This window comes from Drosophila simulans, chromosome 2L (assembly GCF_016746395.2).
Source record: "Drosophila simulans strain w501 chromosome 2L, Prin_Dsim_3.1, whole genome shotgun sequence".
Classification (NCBI taxonomy): Eukaryota; Metazoa; Arthropoda; class Insecta; order Diptera; family Drosophilidae; genus Drosophila; species Drosophila simulans.
Genome location: NC_052520.2, coordinates 5061446 through 5080475, shown reverse-complemented (window position 1 = coordinate 5080475; position 19030 = coordinate 5061446). Strand labels below are relative to the sequence as shown.

The window sequence follows — 19030 nt, the reverse complement described above, 5'->3', positions numbered from 1 at the left end:
TTGTGGGTTAAGAGCAAACTTGTGGATGCTTCAAGTTCGGCTTTGTGTGTAAACTTGATTCGCTTCTTAACTTACAGAGATCAGGTCAAATTTCAGCGCGAGGCGCCAACTTCTCTGGACCGCATTTAAGGCATCAATTAAAAGCCGCTAAACTACATGCACTATAAATATTCGTGAGCTGACGGATATATAGATAGATAGATAGATAGATAGATAGATACAGTAAATAACTCGTCGATGATCTCAGTTGTACGGCTGCTGTACGGATTGTTTCGTTCCGTTTGTGTGGATTACTTACAATGTCGAATCCACTGAGATAACGCTAGGCTGTCACTTTGTTTTGAAAACATTTTCATCGAGTTTGGCTATCAATATCTGTCATAAATCATCGCCATAGTCAAATTCGGCTTTGAATCGCGGCCTGATGAAGCTCAATAGCTGATGTACCGCAAGCCATGAATATGGATAGAGTTTTTTGTTGTTTTCGATGGGCTTTTTGCACAGCCATTAAAATGGCATTAATGTTAATTGCTGGGAAAGTGAGGACATGTATTGAAAGCAAGTCAAGAGCCAGCAATCAATAGTTTACTATACTATATATCCATGTGAATGTCATCAATTAGTGAACGCTTGACGTACTTTTGCTGCCTTATAAATTTATATAGAGCTCTGTCTCCATGTCGCTATATGCATATGATATGCCAGATATTGTGTGCCAATATGGCTTACATTTGGGCCAAATTTAGCTGGCTTGTCAAGCAAACTTATCGAGGCATTCGAAGAGTTTGGTAAAACACGCAACGTCAAAATATTGGACAGCCAGCCGTTATGCTGACACTGACGATGATCCGAGTGGAGAAAATATAATACTTTAGCTCACGCAAACTTGATTTATGCTCACTAATTGTCATATGAAGACGTCTATCAGCGAATAACTAAGGTCTAGCGCATACCCTAGGAATAGGAGCTGCTTAAATGGGTTAGAGATATTTTACTTTCAAGCTTATCCCAGTGTTTTAATCAGCTAATAAAAGCTGAAATGGCAAACATGGAAAATCAATTTCCATAAAATACAGGACTTTCCCCTGCGATAATCATCATATATATAAACGATAATGCTCGTATATTAACAAAACACACAACCGGCAGTCAGGGCATAAATATCTATAGATACAAATGTGTGTCTGAAAATATTTGCATATACCACAAGTGCAGCCCAAAAATTGCGCCAGTCATTCGGGGGACAGACGGTTCGAACCACTTAGATCAGCTATTTCAAGGAGGCCAAGACAGACAGACAGCCTGCCAGACACTTAATTGGTTGTTGTGCTTAACATAATAACAGCCGAGGAGGTCACATAATAGACAGCAATCCAACAATCCAACTATCGAACATCCCCAACCCCATCGTGGTGATCTTGGGGGTAGTTCCTCCTCGAGTGCTTTTCGCTGCCAATAATTTTCCCTTTTTTTTCCGCCCGATGCAAGGAAAGAGGTAACAAACTGCTTGCCAACAGTCGATGGCGTGGGGCGAATACATAACAAACGCACTGTGCGCCAGTATATAAATAATATAAATCGCCAGATAGTATAGAAGTTCTGGGCGCGACCAACCGACCGACTGACTTATAACGACAGCCCCAATGAACACACAAGTCCGCTAAACAAGTTAAAGTTCGAATTGCTGCGTCTCAAAGCGACGGATGATGTCATTTCGGCAGTTTTTTATCGATTTTTTTACTTTTTTATGTAATAATTAATTAAGCATACAAATGTCTCTCGAAGCAGGTGTAACCACAAAGTAGCGCCGCCTGCCCTTGACATTCTATGGGATCTGCTATATACTGTAGCTTCTGCCGCATTTTATAAAGATATATTGTTTTCCGAACGGTTATTGCAATTTCCGTTATCTGGAGACCACAGGTGGTGGGTATCTTTGAGATAAGATCTGGCTTTAAATAGGCCAAATTGGGAATTAAGTGGGATGTATGGTGGAAGAAAGATACACGGAATGTAACTGATGTTGCACTTACTAACTTTCATAAGAAAAGATACATTGAAAAGATACTTAAAAGATGGCTAAGATTTATATAATGGTAGTAGCCTGACACTGGACACGACTTTTCCCACGCATTATGGCTATATCCCATCCATGTTACTCCCGATTTTTACCTCGTTTCTCCTTGATATGACTATCGTACTGGGAATTGCTGCGGGCGTAATTGATGGACGCCATGGTGGACTGGAACTCCTGGTATTCCTGGTCGCTGGGTGATTCGTTGCTGCGGCCACTTTGCGTTGCCAGAGTCTGATAATCCTGGCGCAGACTCTTGCTGAAAGTGCCGATGCCACTGAGGGCGTGGGCAGCTGTTGCGGATATGGATGCGGTTGGGGTCACTGCGGATGCGGATATGGATGCCGGTGTGGTGGGACGCGTGGGCGTGGACACAATCACTATACTGCTGGCGGGTCTGCCCTCCGTGTCCGAATCGTTATCGATGTCGATATCGTTGTCACTGGCGTTGGATTTCCCGGTGCGTATTTGCGCGATATTTCCGACGACCACCGGCGACGTTTCGATTAGTTTACGCGACGTGGACGATGAGGAGGTGGCGGAGGTCGAGGATGAGGTGGACTTGGTCGTTGTGCTGGTTATCGTTTTGTGGCTTACAATTTTCCGGGGCTCTTCCGTCGAAGAACCGCGCAATTGGCACGTTGCAGCTGGACTAACTAGAGTTTTCGGACCCGTTTGCGGTTGCTCCTTCGTGCCAATTGGCGTGGATGTTAGCATTGTCTTCGTGGCGCCGGCCAGGTCTAAGTCCCTTGGTCTTTGGGGTGTTGAGTCCTGAGGGCTGGTGCGGTTGCCGCCACCCACCTGGACAGTTGTTTGCTGGTACAAACGCCGGCGGGGGTTGCTACCACCGACGGTAATGTCAATGTTGCCGGTTGCCATGGCCACTTCCTGCCGACCGAACGACAGGTCGGTCTCGTCCCTCGTCTGGTTCTCCTCGGTTAGTTCGCTTTCCTGCTCCAGTTTGATCAGAATCCTTCGTCCGCCGGCGGTTAGATCCACGCTCCGCGGTGGCGTAACACTGGATCGCTCGCTGGAGTAACTGGAACGCGACCAGGACGGCGAATCCCTGGGCGATACATAGCCCTCGCCGTGGCGATAGATCTTCTCCTCGGCATAGCCGCCATCGCTGGTCATCGAGGAGGTGATGATGGTCCGCACACCGTCCGCAGATGGCACCTCCCTTACGGTTCGTTCGCCCTCCAGAAAGTTTTCCAGTTCCTTGAACTCCTTCTTCTTGGTCCTTCGAGTGGTTCTTAGGGTCACATTGAACGGCGCCAGGTGCTCCTCGACATTGCCGTGCTCGGCACCGGGACTCATGCGACTGGTGGTGCGCAGGGTCACGTTGAAGGGACTCGCCACCTGGTCACTGGTCACCTCCACGCGACGCGGCGGAGTTGTGTGCCGCAGCTGGACCTGCTGAAAGGCCAGCTTGGCTGCCTCCGCCTCGGCCAAGCCACGTTGCCTCTCCTGGCGCAGGCGACGCTCAATCTCATGGACATCGATCTCGAATGGATTCTCGGCATCGTACTCATCCTGGTCGTCGGTCAGACGCAGCTCATCAGAGCTCTGCTCGGCTGGACGCTTCACGGGACTGGAGCCATCGAACCAGATCTTCTCGTACTGGGCCACCTTTTGACGCAATCGCTGCTGGTTGGGCGATGGAGCAGCTGCTGCTCCTGCTGCGTGCTCCCCCAGGATAAACTCTTCCACGTTGGAGCTACTCGAGGTGGTGAGGGAGGTGGTGATGGTCTTCATGTAGGTCCTCGTCACCGTCGATGTCTCCAGCTGTTGGCTCTCCGCCTCCTCCTCCAGCACCTGCTCTCTCGAGGATTTCTGCTCATGCGCACGACGCCGGCGAACAGCTGGGACTGGAGGCACGTCATCGCCTCCGGCTGCTCCTGCTTCGCCCCCGCCGGCATCTATGGTTGTTGGATCCATGTGCTTGGATCCTGCTCCTCCACTATCAGCCATAATGGCATTGATTTCGCTAATAGACCCTCGTCAAGCCAAATTGTCATCGGTCACGAGTTTTTCGCAGCCCCAAAAAACCAGCCTTTAATTCGTGTCCTTTTCTCCTCGCTCCACCAATTTTCTCTCCTTTTTCGGCTTTCCACCAAATGCAGAATTGATTTTTCTCACGCAACGCACACAGACTCACACACACACACGGTGACTTTTCACCGAATTTTCTCTTTGAACAACCCTTGAATGGCCTTCAGTCTTTAATTTTTCGGCCCACGTAATTCAACTTTAATTTTCCCAAATGCAAATACACACGCTTCTTTGCTATTTTATTATATTTAACACTTGAAGCTTTGGGCTTTTCGGGATTTTATTGCGCGACACACAATGCCAACCGGAGATTATCTCACGCAGTTAGGTAAGGAAATTAGTATTTCGCTCGCAATTCTTCTCGCTGCCCCACCAAAAAAAGATGCGAGAATACGGGGGCTTTCGGTGTGTTTATTACTTTTATTTCAGTTTTGACTGCTGAACATAGCCGGCTATATCACATTATCACCCGGCGACTTTGTCGCTCCGCGTTTCCAATCCGCTGTCGTAGAAAGCCGGTTCGATACTGAACCCAAACCCACTGGCGTTCAATGTGCTACGCCTTGTCCAGTCCAAAAAGTCGCGAGAGAGGAGCTGCATAGTAATCGTAGTAAAGCTCAGAGTCTGTGCTGCCCAATGTGTGTTGGTATTTCGTTTGAAAGACAAGAGAGAGAGAGTCTTGGAACGATGTAGTCGAAAATCCGAGAGAGAATCAGAGACTCAAAACGGGAGTATACGCAATATTTCGTACCACTTTTGATGGATGTTGTTTACCACGTACTCTCCGCTTTTGAACGACTGTTTTTGTTGTTATTTGGGGTCAGTAGCGCAGTAGCCGGCTTTTTTTAAGGGGGTGAGGAAAATTTGGGTGTTCCAGCTAAATGGAACACAATTTTAAAGGTCAACGTTTTTAGCTCATCTTAGCTCTTTGCTCCGTGCATCTTTTTTAGAGTTTTAGTGCTCCATTGATCTTTCAACTTATAATTAAAATACTAAATACTTCAATAATAACATAAATTTGAACAAATAAACCAACAAAAAGAATATGTGCTATTTTATGTATTTTTCTTCACTTTAAAGACCACTAGCAATGAAAATCATATACGACGCAAAAAAGTTCGTCTTTATAGGGTGGTAAAGTTTTGAATGATAACAGTTACGCGTGGTCTCGCATTTCACCTAAGCTCTCTCCTCGCTCTCTCTCGCTACGTTTACCTTTCTCTCTCTCTCTCTGCTCTTCTGCATGAATGGGTGGCATTCAAGTGATTTGGTTAAGTAGCGCCCTTTGGCCTGAAATCGTAAACCTCTTACCTTACCTTACTTACACCTTTGCTGCGTGACATCATGGAGCGTGAGAAAATATCAGTTACACAGCCCTTGGCTGGTGGTTGTTTATGCCTATTTGATTATGATTATATACTACAGCCCCGATGGATCGTTTTGTTTTACTAATATTTACAGTATCTGCGAAACTGAGAGAGCGGCTGAAAATATGGGTCAGCGCATGGCAAAGCTCAGCTTACAGCTGCACTTAATGAAAGTCATTCATGGATTCGAAACCAAAACAAATGTTTTTTCGTCGTGTTTGCGGCTTATGTAATCAGTTTTAAACAAGTTTGCCGTGTATTTTCAAGCCTAGACTAATGACGTCACGCTGTGGTGATTGCATCTGATATGTGTATGTATGTATGTATGTATATGTTTTTTATTGTTGTCGCGCCGAGAAGTTGGCCCTGAGATATAAAGTTGCACTTCAAATGGCCTAAAGCAATTTGCTAGCAACGCAATTTAATTTGTTATTCATAGACAAATTTTAATTGCGAACTGTACAAAGGTCAACGGATTTTAATAATTTCGAAAGGAAATCTACATAGAATGGAATGCATCTTTTCCATGCTTAAGTTATGCATTTTTAAAACCCTATAATACTTTAACTAAAGGCAACTTTAATTTCCCCACTTTCGAGCGCCACTTGAAAAATCGTGTAAAATTCGAATATGTAAGGCATGTGTGCTCATCAAAGATAAAAGTAAACATTGGTGGCAGTTGCAGCTGGCCCCCAAAAAAAAAAGTGGCGTCTTCTTGAGAGAATTCACATGTTCAATTTGATTTAATAGCATTATTTTGTTTACGAGGGTGTGAGCCGCTGTGCGGGTTGTAAAATGTAAGTGGCAGCCACTTGAAAGGCCATGGCTAATTTGGTTGTAACATGGTTTCCCATTAAAAATTATAATTATATTATATAAATCCACTTAAAAACCAAAAGTAAATATGAGCAATTTTCACTGTTACCTTGAATTTAAAACCATGATCGAGTAGCTCAATTATATACAACCATTTCTTAAAATAAACCATCTATATATAAATTTATTTAAAACATCTCCAGCACTTTTGGCAAACATTATTTCGCATAAACATTGCCTTCCGCTCTCGAAAAGTTGAATTTTCGGCACTTTCAGTGCCATATCTTTTCTGATCCACGATATATGTATTTGATGTTTCCTCATTTATTTCACACCTATCCATAAAGTTGCTCAGTTTAATGGCAAGACAAACGAACGCAGAGCTTCTTGGTCTTCAAATATTGACTTCAAGGCATCACAATCGATTCTCTAAACAGAAATTCATCTAGTGGAAAGAGCCAAATACACATTTTTTGGCCAGAAGCATTAGTCAGCCCAAATGGCAATTAAAGAAATATGAAATCCTCTCGAGATCGGCCAAGAAAGTTTATTTGCACAAAAATTAAGCTATGTAAACGGTATAAACTATTAGCCATTAATATTTGAGTGCACATACATTTTAGAAATGACCAGATCTCGCAAAAGTTGAAAAGCAATTTGACAAAAAAAAAAACTCGGCAACTGTCAACGATTTTGATTTGTTTGAATTGAGGCATTTGCATATGTCTAGATATCATCATCCATGCCCGATTTCTACGTGCGAAAAATGATAAAATTAAGTTGAGAATTCCCTATTTATAGGAATTATACATCTACCAATAGAACAAAGTATATGCGAACTGCTCATATGTTTCACATTTTGTGGAGACGCGTGGGTTTTCGCCAAAACGTTTATTGTAAAATATATATATTTGTAGCAGAATCCAACAAACAGTTGGATCAAAATTTAAAATACGCAATTTCAAGATTCACTCAAAATTTATTGGCAAGAGATATATATTGTCTTATATAATAGCGCTAAATTAAATGTGTCATTTGGATTAAGCTGATAGCAACTAAAACATTACAGGGGATTACAAGTTATATTTTACAAAATAATATGCACTGCTGGTCAATGAAATCGAGTCAGAAAAACCTTAAAATATTTACGAGATTGACTTTATGATGCAATTGCAAAGATTTATTGTAGGCAATTAATCATTTTGATTGTGGGAGAAAAAAGCAAAGCTGTCTGTATTTTTCAACACTAACTCAGTTAAAGTTAAGTAAATATAAGCCCTTCTACTTAATAATGATACCTTATATTTTTTTGTATTTCAGAGTGCACACATGAATCCATATGTTGCACAACCAAATCCCCAGAAGAATCCCAAACCAAACAGCTGAAAATCCCAGAAAACTCAACAAACTCTATTTTTAATCGCATTTCTCGCCGTGACAAGACAAGTTCGAGTAGTGTTGTGTAAGCCAAAAGGGATAATATGATTAAAAAGAAAATATGTGGCTAAATTTGAAAATAAACCAGAAAGCAGGGCGAGAAAATTAAACGAAAATAGCACAGACCGTCCCTTGAGATTCCCATTTCATGCCAAACAAGCGCCTAAAAATAAGTTAGCCCAAAATTGAATCAAGATGCAGCCAAGTATGTTCCCTTCCTTTTGTTTTTGGTATAACGTGTTGGCTAACGAGACAATGGGCATGAAATCACACAGTTTCAGACAAATGCAGTGTATAAATAAATAATGAAGCCATTTCCACAGTGACATCAGCACCGGACCTGGCATCATCACCATTGGAAAATGGCAAAAAAAAAATAAAGGCATTCACAACACTGCGTTGTGCTTCAGTCTATAAACAACTTTTCCGAATAATCCCATAGTCGGGTCTATAGGCCACAGACACAGACTGCGTTTCAATAAAAAATAGTGATCTCATTGCCGTTCCACTCAACAGGCTAAGTACGCCGAACAAAAGGCTCACAATCGCATTCAAATCACTCGCCTATCAGCCACTTTCATTCAATTAATCACAAATGGCATGTGCCGGTGATTATGGCCAAAAGGAAATCCGTTTTATATATATTTTCCAGGATATCTTCGGGCTATAAATGTAGCCATATAAAATATATATCAAGGAAAAACGAAATGAAACCAGAAAAATTTATCTCATAAGGAAGGGAGCTTGTTTTTAACAGTTAAATAAATAAAATATTCAACTTAAGTTTGTGGTTAGAAATCAGTGATATATTCATATATGTTACTGCTTTAAAAATAATAAAAAAAAAAATTTTAAATATTTAAGATCTTGCTTAGTAACCAACTCCCCATATTTGATAATCTGCAAGTGATACCAAAAGTGCCAAAGTATACAAATTGCCAATGCAAATGGACTTTGCAAATATTTTCTAGACCCACCTACGTAGAATAGCCAAATATTAAATAACAAATTATCTCATTCTCGGCACTTGCAAATTGTTAAAAAGCACCTAAAAACACATATATATGTACAATCTATATGTGCGCATCACAATTCATCGATTCATTTGGCATTCGATGTGTTTGGCCCGTATTGGCGATTGCAATTTGCGCTATTGCCAAAAACTTATATTCCGTTTCCATTTGGGCGACAGCATTATGTCATTACCTTTTGGCCCATCGCACCTAGGACACCAAAATGGCCCAAAATAGCATTCGGAACTGCAGGCGAAAGGTGAACCCGAGTCCAAGTATCTGGGCCATAGTCTACTTTCGAGCGATGATGTCAGGAGTGCGATGCGGATGCGGTGGATTCCGATGAATCGAAAGATTCGGAGGATGCGGGTGCTGCGGAGGAGGAGGGGGTGTCTGGGTCAAGTTCGAATGACATTTACATTCGCTTTTCCCGCGCGGCACAATAAAGAAAAGCGCTCTGATTCAACAAAGTTCAATGCTTTGCCAAGAGAAAATCAAATATTTTACACGTTATTCGTGTGCTGAAGGGGTTGTCACATTAGCACACTAAAATGCTAGAATGACTCAGCTGCACTGAGAGAAATAATGCTGAGCAAATGTGTATTAAAAAATTAATGAAAGGAATTACTTCTAAAAATCTGTTTCTGTTTTTTAGAAAACCCTTTCAAATTATATATACAACTTTTAAGTATAATAAGCATACAGTATATTAAACTAAACTTGTTCCTCAGTTAATTTCTTATATATAGTATCATATCATATCGCAACTCACCTTGCAACTGCAATATCGTCATCTGATATTCGGCAAGCTTCTCGTCGATGTAGTCCTGCGATTGATTCGCTATGATCTCGGCTGTCGAAGGACCGAACTCCTCTTCGTCATCGTAAATCACATAGGATTTAGGTTGCGGAGGCTCCAGCGGCACGCCCACGAAATCGATCTGATCCTGGGCCAGTCCGTGCCCGCCATGTGCTCCTTGTCCTCCGTGTTGTCTCGGTTGTGGCGGGATCACTGGCGCTCCCTGCTGCTGATAGAATTGCGGTGGTGCCTGTTGGTACTGGTGGTGCGACAGTGGCGTCTGTCGATTGCTATAGTTGAAGTCCGAACTCGGGGTTTGGCACACGATGGGCGATGGCGTGGGCGACAGCTGGAAGGAGCTGGTCGGCTGGGCGCCATACGAGTTCTGGTGCTGCAGGGGAGCCGGCCGATAGGGACGCGGTGCCGGCGAAGCGCCACCACTGGACGCCACTCCGCCGTAGTAGACACCACCACCGCCTGGTGCTGGCTGCTGGTAGGGCGCCGGTGATTGGTTACCACCTGGCCACTGGGGCCGCGGATGGGGTATATTGGTGCTGCCGCGCTGACCCCTCACCTGGTTGATGGGCGCCGGCGACATGGCGTGTCCGTAGGGACGGGGTCCCGAGATTATCGGCGGCGGACTGGGCGCCGTTGTCCACGGCGACGGTGGACGGTACAGAAAGGACGAGGGCGACGGCGAGGCGGGATTGTGGGCACGCGGATTCCAGCCACGTGGTCCATTCCCGTACGGCGGCGGTTGCTGCCCGGACATCTTCGCGGATCGAGATCTTTAGGTTTGGGCTTATTTCGGTTTTACGAGCGGGGTGGCTATGGTTTCACAAAGACTTTTGGACGGGGCTATGGGTTTAATTTAACATATTACACTGGCAAAGGAAGAATTTAACACATATTACTATTGAATTTAATATTAAAATAAATTTTTTAAATTATTCGAAATTTGTCTTTTGCAGATTTAGTCTGTTTTAAGTTTTAAATGGCCTACACCTGCACAGAGTTTGGTTTTCTTTGAGAAGCATTTTGTAATAAAGAACTGAAAACCACGAAACAGTTAACGAAGAATCTGCTGACCTATTTTTTACTACCCAACGTAGCTGTCCGAAGTCATAAATCATCATTTGTTCATTAGCCAAAACAATCACCTGAACATCCAACCCAATTATGTCACTGAAATAAGCTAAAGAATCACAAATAAATCATGACCTATTCACGAAAACGGGTAGTCAGCTAATTTCGCCAGACTACGCAGATATGGGATATAGATATATAGATATAGATATAGATATGGATCCTAACGGAAGTGGTCCAAACATTTATACAATCTTTAAAAATGGAACTGACGTGAGTATATGCGGCTTTCAAGTCGCCAAGTAGTGTTTTCCGCGCACAATCATTTATTTCATTTAGTTGTCACATATATTAGTGAAAACATATATAGTTCACAACTGAGCAATACATATTTACATTATGCTAAAGATCGAAAGTGAGAAAAGCGAGGAGAAAAGTGGGCATTTTGGGGATTAGCTGCTGTCAAAATTGTTTGAAGGCCCCATAAGTCTATGATATATGCCACGCAGAGTGTGTGGAAACCTTGGAAAAATGTCTCAAAACATTGATTTCGCATTGGAAAGTGAAATTAGCTGGGTTTCAAAAACATTCTGTACAGAGCGGAAAATTGAAATGATTGTCTGACATGTCAGTTGTGTCAAATTAATAGAATTAACTTCTGTTCTATTCTGCAATCATATGAAATATGAAATAGATAAAAATTTGCAACTAAAATGCAATTCAATGCTCATCTGCTGTCATCACTACTGTCAATTTTTTTTCGGAAAATTTTCCAACATTTTTGCACATTTGGTTCGTCATCTGCTTTCAATATTTCGGTGCCTTTATGGATTCTCCAAAACGAAAACCAAAAACTGCACAGTGTAGGCGGTTTGGGTGGTGTGCGGTGTGGATCAGTCGTCTCCACCATCGGCAGCACTTAAAAAGCACACGTCCCCCAATTCAAGAATCCCGATCGCACCACCGCGACGAGGGAAAACTCATGCAGACTTTTCACTTTGCGTTTGCGGCGGCGGTTGTCGGTTGCTTTCGAATTATTCAAAAATAGAAATGAACTCAGTTCGTTAAACTTTCGGCTCGCTCGGATCGAAGGAAACCATGGCGAGAGCAAAAAAGATGCAGCCTCGCATGCTTCACTTTATTCTGGGACCACTTTTAATTGCCATCCGCTTGGTGGGATGTATCCCACTTTGATATCCATGCTATGGCGATTATGGTTCACTATTATTCCGGAGCACACATTCCATATTCTTTGCGTTCCATTTCTCTCGCACCGGAAAACGTGGAAAAACACGTTTTTTTTCTCCAACGAGCACTTCACTGCCGATTATGTAATCCGTGGAAATTTGTGTATTTTTCGCAGCTTTTCCAATGGGATGTACTAATGTACACAGGCACAGCAATTAATTCGTAACATTACACACCGTAAATTCGCTTTGATTTTACGCCAGTATTCTTTGCGCGAACAATTCCAATTTCAATTTCTATATATGCGTATATATAGAGGCGTGTATATATGCATGGATGGCCGGAAAGAAGACTTTTCAATGAAGAACTTTAGATGTTGTAGAGGAAGAACCGAGAACAACACTCGACGAGCACGAAACACTAACTGAATTGCCTCCCCAAGCGCCAGGAGGCACATCCCCGATCTTTGGGGAAATTTCGAAATTTTTCGAAGTGCTGGCTTCTTCGGGAAATGCGCACGAAGATTTGGCTCTCGGCATTTCTTGCCGGCTTTTCTTTTTGTGGAGCGTGCGACAAGGGAAAACATTTCTCTTTTTTCGTCTTTTGTTTACATCCCTTTTTTCTAAACAACAACGATCAAGTGGCGCAAAAACTTTGGCATTCTAAAAGAATATAAAAAAAAGAATGAAATGCCTCCTAATAAACAAAATTTAGAAAAAGTAATTGCATTATATGTCTGTATGCTAGTTTTTTTTTTTTAATCAAGTTCATTGTTTAAATGGACCAACTAATTTGACAGAATTTTTTTACAACTTATAACACATTTTGAATTACTAGAGAGTATTAAAACAAAATGGACCTGTATTAAATATTATTTCACTGAATTAAAAAATAGTATTCCTTTAAATTAATCTATTTGTACGTAATTTATTTTAAGCGAATTCATTTTAAGAAACTGTCCAAATAGTAAGCTATTTTTAAATAACCAGTGTGACCGCTGATCGGCAAATGTAAACTAACATCTGCGCTGTTAGCTCGCTGTTAGGCCAGCTGACGCTGTCAGCCTGACAGCTACAGGGTGTTTCGTGTCACAATACATTTTGCGTACAAATTTTTGTGGTAAAAAATGGCCAGCAAGCAATTGGTAAACAATTTGGCCAAACTCGGCCTTCCGCGACAGAATTGGATGTCACCCCTGGCCAGCGTTCGCCACTCCAGCTGCCGCGGCGACATCGAGAAGGTCACACACACCGGACAAGTAAGGGAAATCGGAAATATTGATACGACCATCCTGCTATTACGCAAACATTTTGTGGAATATGTACGAAAATATCCAAATTTATACATATTTCAGATGTTCGATAAGGAGGACTACCGCAATGCCCGGTTCGTGAACGCCAAGCGGTATGTGAACGAGAACTGGGGCATCAAGCTCATCGAGGAGGTGCCACCCAAGGAGTGCACCGAACGAGTTGTCTTCTGCGACGGCGGCGATGGTCCTTTGGGTCATCCCAAGGTGTACATCAACCTGGTGAGATTTGTATAGCCAACTAACGCATCCATTTGACTCATTGGAGCATGTTTTGTTTGCAGGACAAACCCGGAAATCACATCTGCGGCTACTGCGGCCTGCGTTTCGTCAAGAAAGATGACCATCATCATTGAGGAAACCATAATGGCCAATAGACTTTAGCTGAAACACCTTTCTATCCTGTTGCGCTAGCTTGAACTAAACTTAACTAAATAAATTTAGAACACCAAAAAGCTAATCATGTGGAGAAGTACCATTATTATTACTATTCCCTTTGGAAAATGATTTTAATGGATACAATATTTTCCCGAAATGAAAGTCACTTTTTTTTATTGCACTACACTTTATTTGCATGTGTCTTGAATGATTACTAATGCGTGCATGCATTGTGTCCTCTTTGAAAGTTAAATCTGATCAAAATCAACTTAAGCATTAAAGTTTAGTAAAACTAATAAACAAAAACCGAATTGTAATTCAAAATACTGTGAGTTGAACTCGACTGCTTGGGCAGAAGTAAGATCAATTCACCACGCGGGTGTTTTTGTGTTTTAAGTGTATAATATGTTGAGTAAAACTAACAAAGTTAACGCAATCGTAGATAGTACATAGTTTATAAACTTGATTTGTTTGCCTGGTAAGCGGTAATGTATTGTATAGTGGTTTCAATTTATCATTTTTCGCTGTTAAATCACTACGGGCACTTTAGATGCTGACGATCGCAGCATTGAGACACAGATAGTACCACGAAGAAACAATACAATAATACAATAACTGCCGCCGTTTGGGCGATTGTTTGTTGGTTGCCTTTTGCTTTGGATGCCAGCCAGCGCTCTGCGGGAAGTGGAGTGGACGACTCGAAAGCCTGCCCATTCCATCCGTGTGGCCTGCTCCTGCTGCTCACAAAACCGAAATGAATCATACGTTCGCACCGCTCAACACGAGCCATCTCCGATACCAATTCCATCTCCAACCGTCGGGAGTTCGAGCTTGGCCTGCAGAGAGCCCTGGATCTGGGAACTGAAAGTGCGGCGCCGCCGGGTGGTGCGCCAGTCTCACATAATATATATGCCCAGCGGATCGCTGATCGCTGGTCAATTAAATCATGGTCAATAATCGTCGTCGTCATCTGTTGTCTCAAGTGCGTTTCATCTAAAACACCAAACACTAAGGAGAATGTAAACTAAAATGTAGTAGGTTCTAATTTGGATGTTGTGTGGATGCGGGACTATGTTGCCGACGAATCGCTTTAGCCTATCTTCGTACTGTTGCTGTTGTTTCTGTTGCTGCAGCAGAGATCGCTTGTCTTGATTGGGGCAATAGTTGTTCACCACTGGTCACCAGAGGTTCCGTGGCATGGCGTAGCCTTCTTTTGTCACGTATATGTTGCGTTCGCCACGAGCTACGGCCAACTCCTCCTTCTGCTGCTGCTGCTGCAGCTGCTTTCCACCCATGCCAGCTGCTGGAGCTCCGCCATCGTGGGTGACAATTGTCTCTTTACGTCCGTCTATCATCCGGGTTACGGTGGTGGTCTTGTGACCGGATGAATCCTGAGTAACCTTGGTGGTCTCATAGCTACCATCCGGCTTGCGCACAGTCTTGGTCATCACGCTCTGGCTGAATAGCTTGGGACCCTATCGAAAATGTTTATAAATGATTGTTTATTGTAGGGGGGAATGAGATCTTTCCCACCTGATAGTTGCCGTCGAATACACCTCCGAATGGAGACATTCCACTACGCGGCAACATCGGTGTCATGGGCGTCATGATGTCCGGCTTGTTGTTCATAGGCGGACGCGGTGGACGAGCGTACGACTGGCTCTCCCCGTCGGCGGAGATGGTACCATGAATCCGGCCCATGATAATCTCCTCATCCGTAAGCTTGGCGCGCTGAACGCCCTTGCGATAGCCATGCTGATTCGATGGCAAGATGTTGCCAATCACCTGGTCGCCTGACACCACATTCTCCTCCGGATTCAGACGCTGGATGAGCGAGTGCAGCTGGTCGGCATAGATCCTAAAAGAAATGAATGGTTTAATGTGATCTCGCTTGCTGGTTAAGGATGTTTACTTACTCGCCATCCAAATCGGTATCCAAAGAGAAATCCTTCTGCTGCTCAAACTTCTTCAGAATCTTGCTCTCAAAGCCCGGCTTCAAGAAGTCCTCCTTCAAGTCGCGTTCAAATCCATCTGTATAAGTCAAATATAGTAAATGATTATTCAATGGTGGAACAAGAAACCAAGTTATCTAACAAATTACTGCAATTACTTATTGGTTTTGTGTCATTTAGCAAATAACAAGTCAGTCGACCAATTACAATTTGTTTATATAGATCGATTTTCTTCGACTAATGGCCTGAATTGCTAATGCTATCATTTGGATTTGCCAGTTTTAGGAAGTTTAGACTGTAATTTACAACCCGAATAGGGAAAAAACATCCTTTGGATAACCCCACTTACCATCCTTGTCGTTCAGAGATTCCAGGAGTCGTTGCAACTGGCTCTCGAAGTGCTTCTGCATCTCCAGCGGACTGGTGAAGACCTGGAAGGCGAACTTGCGATCGTCGTCGAAGAGTTCGTCATCGGTCTCGGCCTCCTCGAACCACTGCGGCTTGCGGAACTCGTCCTTGTTGGAAGCGGAAACCGAAGAGCTGCTTGAAGAGAGTCGGAGAGGGAGAGATGAGTAAAAAGAACAGGGATGAGAAGGGGAATTGGACTTCCAACCCTCGGGTGCATCAATACGCAGCCTCCGTGTCCACGGAGAGCAGCGGGCGCTTTCCCTTATCCGCGTGCGTGTGTGTATCCTGGCGAAAATGTATCTATAATGGCAGGTGCCTGGTTATCGATCCATTGTCGCCTGAAAAACGCCGCCGCATAGCTGCTGGCCTCCCCTCAATATTTTTAGACTACGTTCCCTGGCCAATGGGCGCCCCCAAAACTTGCATAATCCCCACAAATCCGTAGCGCCCACCATCCACTACTCACTTCGGCTCCTTCTCCGCCTCGGACTTGAACATTTTCTTCAGAATATCCATAATCTGCTGCTTGATACGCCGATAATTGCTTGGGGCCGAATGGAAAACGGAAAATCCCTGACTGTGCGCAAAGCAAAGTGGTTTAAGGAAAACTAAAAGAACCAAAACGACGCGAGTTTCAACTTGTCCCGGCTATCCTTTTTCCGCACGTCTATTTATTGTTTATCAATTGGGGATTTTTTTGCATTAATTTTCACACGACCGTCGAAAAACTGACAACAGCACAGCTGACAACTGACGATTTGAAGTGATGGGTTCGTGTCACGCGCGCCCAACAGCTGATGTTAGCTGCACCACTACCTAACAGTGCTCGCTCTGGAACCCACGCTGTTAACGCCACGCTGTTAAAAAGACCGTTACATTTATTTGGATTTATTATTTTTGGAATTTTGGATGGTATTTCATTCATGAGTTATTTTTCAAGGAACCTTTAATGTCTACTAAATGCTTAATTTCTCTTTATTTGATGTTTTAATCACTAATCTATATGCGCATTATGGAATGCAAATATTTGCACGCATTTTCCCTCTTGTGTTTATTTTTGGATGTCATTATTTTTGTTTTTTTTATATTAATAGCTTTGCTAGTTTCTCATGCCTAAATCTGTTGATCGAATTAATTTCGAATTTAGCTTAAGATCATGCATTTCCTGGTCTCGGCTTCGTTCGCTGCTGCTTATCAACCATCAACCAGTTATTACGGTGACTTTGTTGTTTTATTTCGACCACGAATCGAGAGATAAATGAGATAGTCAGTCGCACCGCAAACAAAAAAGGCAGACTCTATGTAAATCAAGCAGACAGTATCCAAGTTTTATGGGTAGGAAATTGCTGGCTGAGCCCTCCGTGCTGATGAAATGCCCGTTGGAAGCGAACGGTGGACGTTATCGGGGCGTAATCCACACCATTCGGCGCTTATCAAAATTGCAGTCCATATAACCATGACCGATAATAAACCGCCGTCATGATAAACAAAAGGCTTTGTTATTATATATTCTTGTTTTTAATTATTAAAAGTTTTTTTGCGGTTAATGGGTGAGGTGACCACGAAAGCACTTGCATTAGGATTACATTTATACACATATGAATCTCATCGGTAGATCGAGGGATGGGATTAGTTTGTGGGCTGTGGGTTAGGGGTGGCGGTAACAATAATTTCGAACCGAACAAGGACCGGGGATATCGTTTGTTTGTCAACAAGGAATAACAATGAACGTAGTGGCTCCTGGACTAGCTGGGCGCAGCCGGTTCGAACTTGCAGACGACGGCGAACATGTCCTCGCCGCCCAGGTACTTGGCCAACCATTTGTTTTTGATCACGGCCAGCTTGAGGGTCTCGCAGCCGAAGCGGGCATTCAGATTTGTGTGCAGGGCGCGACCCATGCCCTCGATCACAAGCAGGTCAGTCTCATTGGCGGCGATGGCGTCGCACAGCTCCTTGGGCAGAGTGCGCATATCCAGGCAGGGACTAGTCTGTCCATTTGCATAGACCAGTAGCTGTCCCTGTGACCAGGCCTGCTCCAGGACCTCACACTCCCGCGAGCAGTCGTCCAGCAAGGATCTCAGCTCCTCGCTGGTCACATCATTTAGAGCAGGTTCACTGTTGGCGCAGAGCAGCACCTTGGTGCCTCGTTTCAGCAGTCCTCGGACAAAGGGAAGCACACCCAGGACCACATCCACGCCGCTGTTGTCCACAAAGACCACGGCGCACTTGTGGGGCTCGCCCTTGAGGCGATTCAACCAGCTGTCCAGGTTGTCCAGCAGCCACGGTCGCTTCTCAATGCGATCCAGTGCTGAATGTAGTCCGAAATTGCTGTCCTGCTCCAGTATGTTAGATATGGCCTGTGCGCCCCAGTCAAACATGTTGCCGGCGAGGACACCGCGTACCAGCTCCGTCCACCTGGTGTCCTCATCCGCCAGGGCATCCAATTCCTGGAGACGCTGCTTCAGGCGGGCCACAGCCGAGGCATTTTCCAGTCTCTTTTGTCTCAGCCAGGGATCTGCAAATCCGTAGCGGCGCAACAGGGTTTCGTTTAGCTTGAGAAGTTCACTGGTGCCCAGAATCACCTTGCCCTTGTTGACTGGCACATTACGCTGGTGCTCCTCCAGCCGCTGCAGATACGCCGCCTGGAACTGGTCCGCTCGCTGCGTGGCCGTCTGATCCTCCTCCTGCGACTTGACCGCCACCTTCGCGAACTTGGCCACCATGTCGCGGAAGCAGTTGAACCAGTAATCCGCCGCCTTTTCATCCGTGTTAAGGTCCAGTGTGTCCGGCTGATAGACAGCCGGATCTGGCAGCAAGCTGCTACTGTGCATTGCGACGCGGATAGACGCGAAGCGTATGATTTTCAGCGCTGAATTAATCGCCGTTTTTCTAAGTTTTTCTTTTATTATGGCAGGTGTGACCAGGGGCATTGCACGCGAAGTTGATATGCAATCGATAACTCAATGTTTTCGGTTTTGTGTAAGCCGATTACTCGGCGAATATCGTGCTAAATAACACCGTTATTTTCATAAACTTATTAAATGGGCGGGCATTTCGAAAATACTGTGTACCCTTCCCAAAATTTTATATTTGATAGAAACTTTTTCGGAATTCTATAGAAATTTAGGTAAATGTATAATAGTTTTAAAAT

General features: G+C 43.8%; 4 protein-coding genes across 25 annotated transcripts in view; 1 reads left to right on the top strand and 3 right to left on the bottom strand.

Annotated features, from left to right (window-relative positions):
* LOC6731051 (nesprin-1) overlaps window positions 1–12269 on the bottom strand; it is a 101955-nt gene extending 89686 nt beyond the window's left edge. For 14 of the 21 annotated variants that reach the window (XM_039297117.2, XM_039297127.2, XM_039297120.2 and 11 more), the window contains exon 1: window positions 2173–4686. In XM_039297117.2, the coding sequence (XP_039153051.1) occupies window positions 2173–4045 (1873 nt within the window). In that variant the 5' untranslated portion in view covers window positions 4046–4686. Of the gene's footprint in view, window positions 1–2172; window positions 4769–9531; window positions 10443–12068 lie in introns of those variants that run through there. The other 7 variants (XM_044923944.1, XM_044923945.1, XM_044923946.1 and 4 more) reach the window with 5 other exon arrangements.
* Window positions 12270–12885: 616 nt separating this feature from the next.
* Window positions 12886–13601, top strand: LOC6731047 (NADH dehydrogenase [ubiquinone] iron-sulfur protein 6, mitochondrial). Its single transcript, XM_002078172.4, has 3 exons — window positions 12886–13090; window positions 13187–13363; window positions 13426–13601. The coding sequence occupies exons 1-3, from the start codon at window positions 12959–12961 to the stop codon at window positions 13495–13497; spliced, it is 381 nt and encodes a 126-aa protein (XP_002078208.2). The 5' UTR covers window positions 12886–12958; the 3' UTR covers window positions 13498–13601.
* An 85-nt stretch (window positions 13602–13686) lies between these two features.
* Window positions 13687–16806, bottom strand: LOC6731046. 2 transcript variants are annotated; one of them, XM_039291561.2, is made up of 5 exons: window positions 16346–16806; window positions 15821–16014; window positions 15436–15550; window positions 15053–15377; window positions 13687–14994 (listed from the first exon to the last, which is right to left on the bottom strand). In XM_039291561.2, exons 1-5 carry the CDS (start codon window positions 16393–16395, stop codon window positions 14698–14700), a joined length of 981 nt encoding a protein of 326 aa, XP_039147495.1. In that variant the 5' UTR covers window positions 16396–16806; the 3' UTR covers window positions 13687–14697. The 2 variants fall into 2 exon arrangements, with proteins under 2 accessions (XP_039147495.1, XP_002078207.3); XM_002078171.4 differs by having other exon boundaries at window positions 15821–16011; window positions 16346–16804.
* Window positions 16807–17374: 568 nt separating this feature from the next.
* On the bottom strand, window positions 17375–18985 carry LOC6731045 (4'-phosphopantetheine phosphatase). The gene has a single exon (XM_002078170.4). The coding sequence runs from the start codon at window positions 18807–18809 to the stop codon at window positions 17625–17627; it is 1185 nt and encodes a 394-aa protein (XP_002078206.2). The 5' UTR covers window positions 18810–18985; the 3' UTR covers window positions 17375–17624.
* Between the last annotated feature and the right edge of the window lie 45 nt (window positions 18986–19030).

Excerpts from the sequence above, each read along its gene's own strand:
- LOC6731047 (XM_002078172.4), top strand. The coding sequence starts at position 12,959 with ATGGCCAGCAAGCAATTGGTAAACAATTTGGCCAAACTCGGCCTTCCG. Across the intron at positions 13,091-13,186 it reads AGGTCACACACACCGGACAA|ATGTTCGATAAGGAGGACTA; the intron begins GTAAGGGAAATC and ends TACATATTTCAG. Across the intron at positions 13,364-13,425 it reads CCAAGGTGTACATCAACCTG|GACAAACCCGGAAATCACAT; the intron begins GTGAGATTTGTA and ends TTTTGTTTGCAG.
- LOC6731046 (XM_039291561.2), bottom strand. The coding sequence starts at position 16,395 with ATGGATATTCTGAAGAAAATGTTCAAGTCCGAGGCGGAGAAGGAGCCG. Across the intron at positions 15,551-15,820 it reads ATCTCTGAACGACAAGGATG|ATGGATTTGAACGCGACTTG; the intron begins GTAAGTGGGGTT and ends TGACTTATACAG. Across the intron at positions 14,995-15,052 it reads TATTCGACGGCAACTATCAG|GGTCCCAAGCTATTCAGCCA; the intron begins GTGGGAAAGATC and ends CATTTTCGATAG.
- LOC6731045 (XM_002078170.4), bottom strand. The coding sequence starts at position 18,809 with ATGCCCCTGGTCACACCTGCCATAATAAAAGAAAAACTTAGAAAAACG.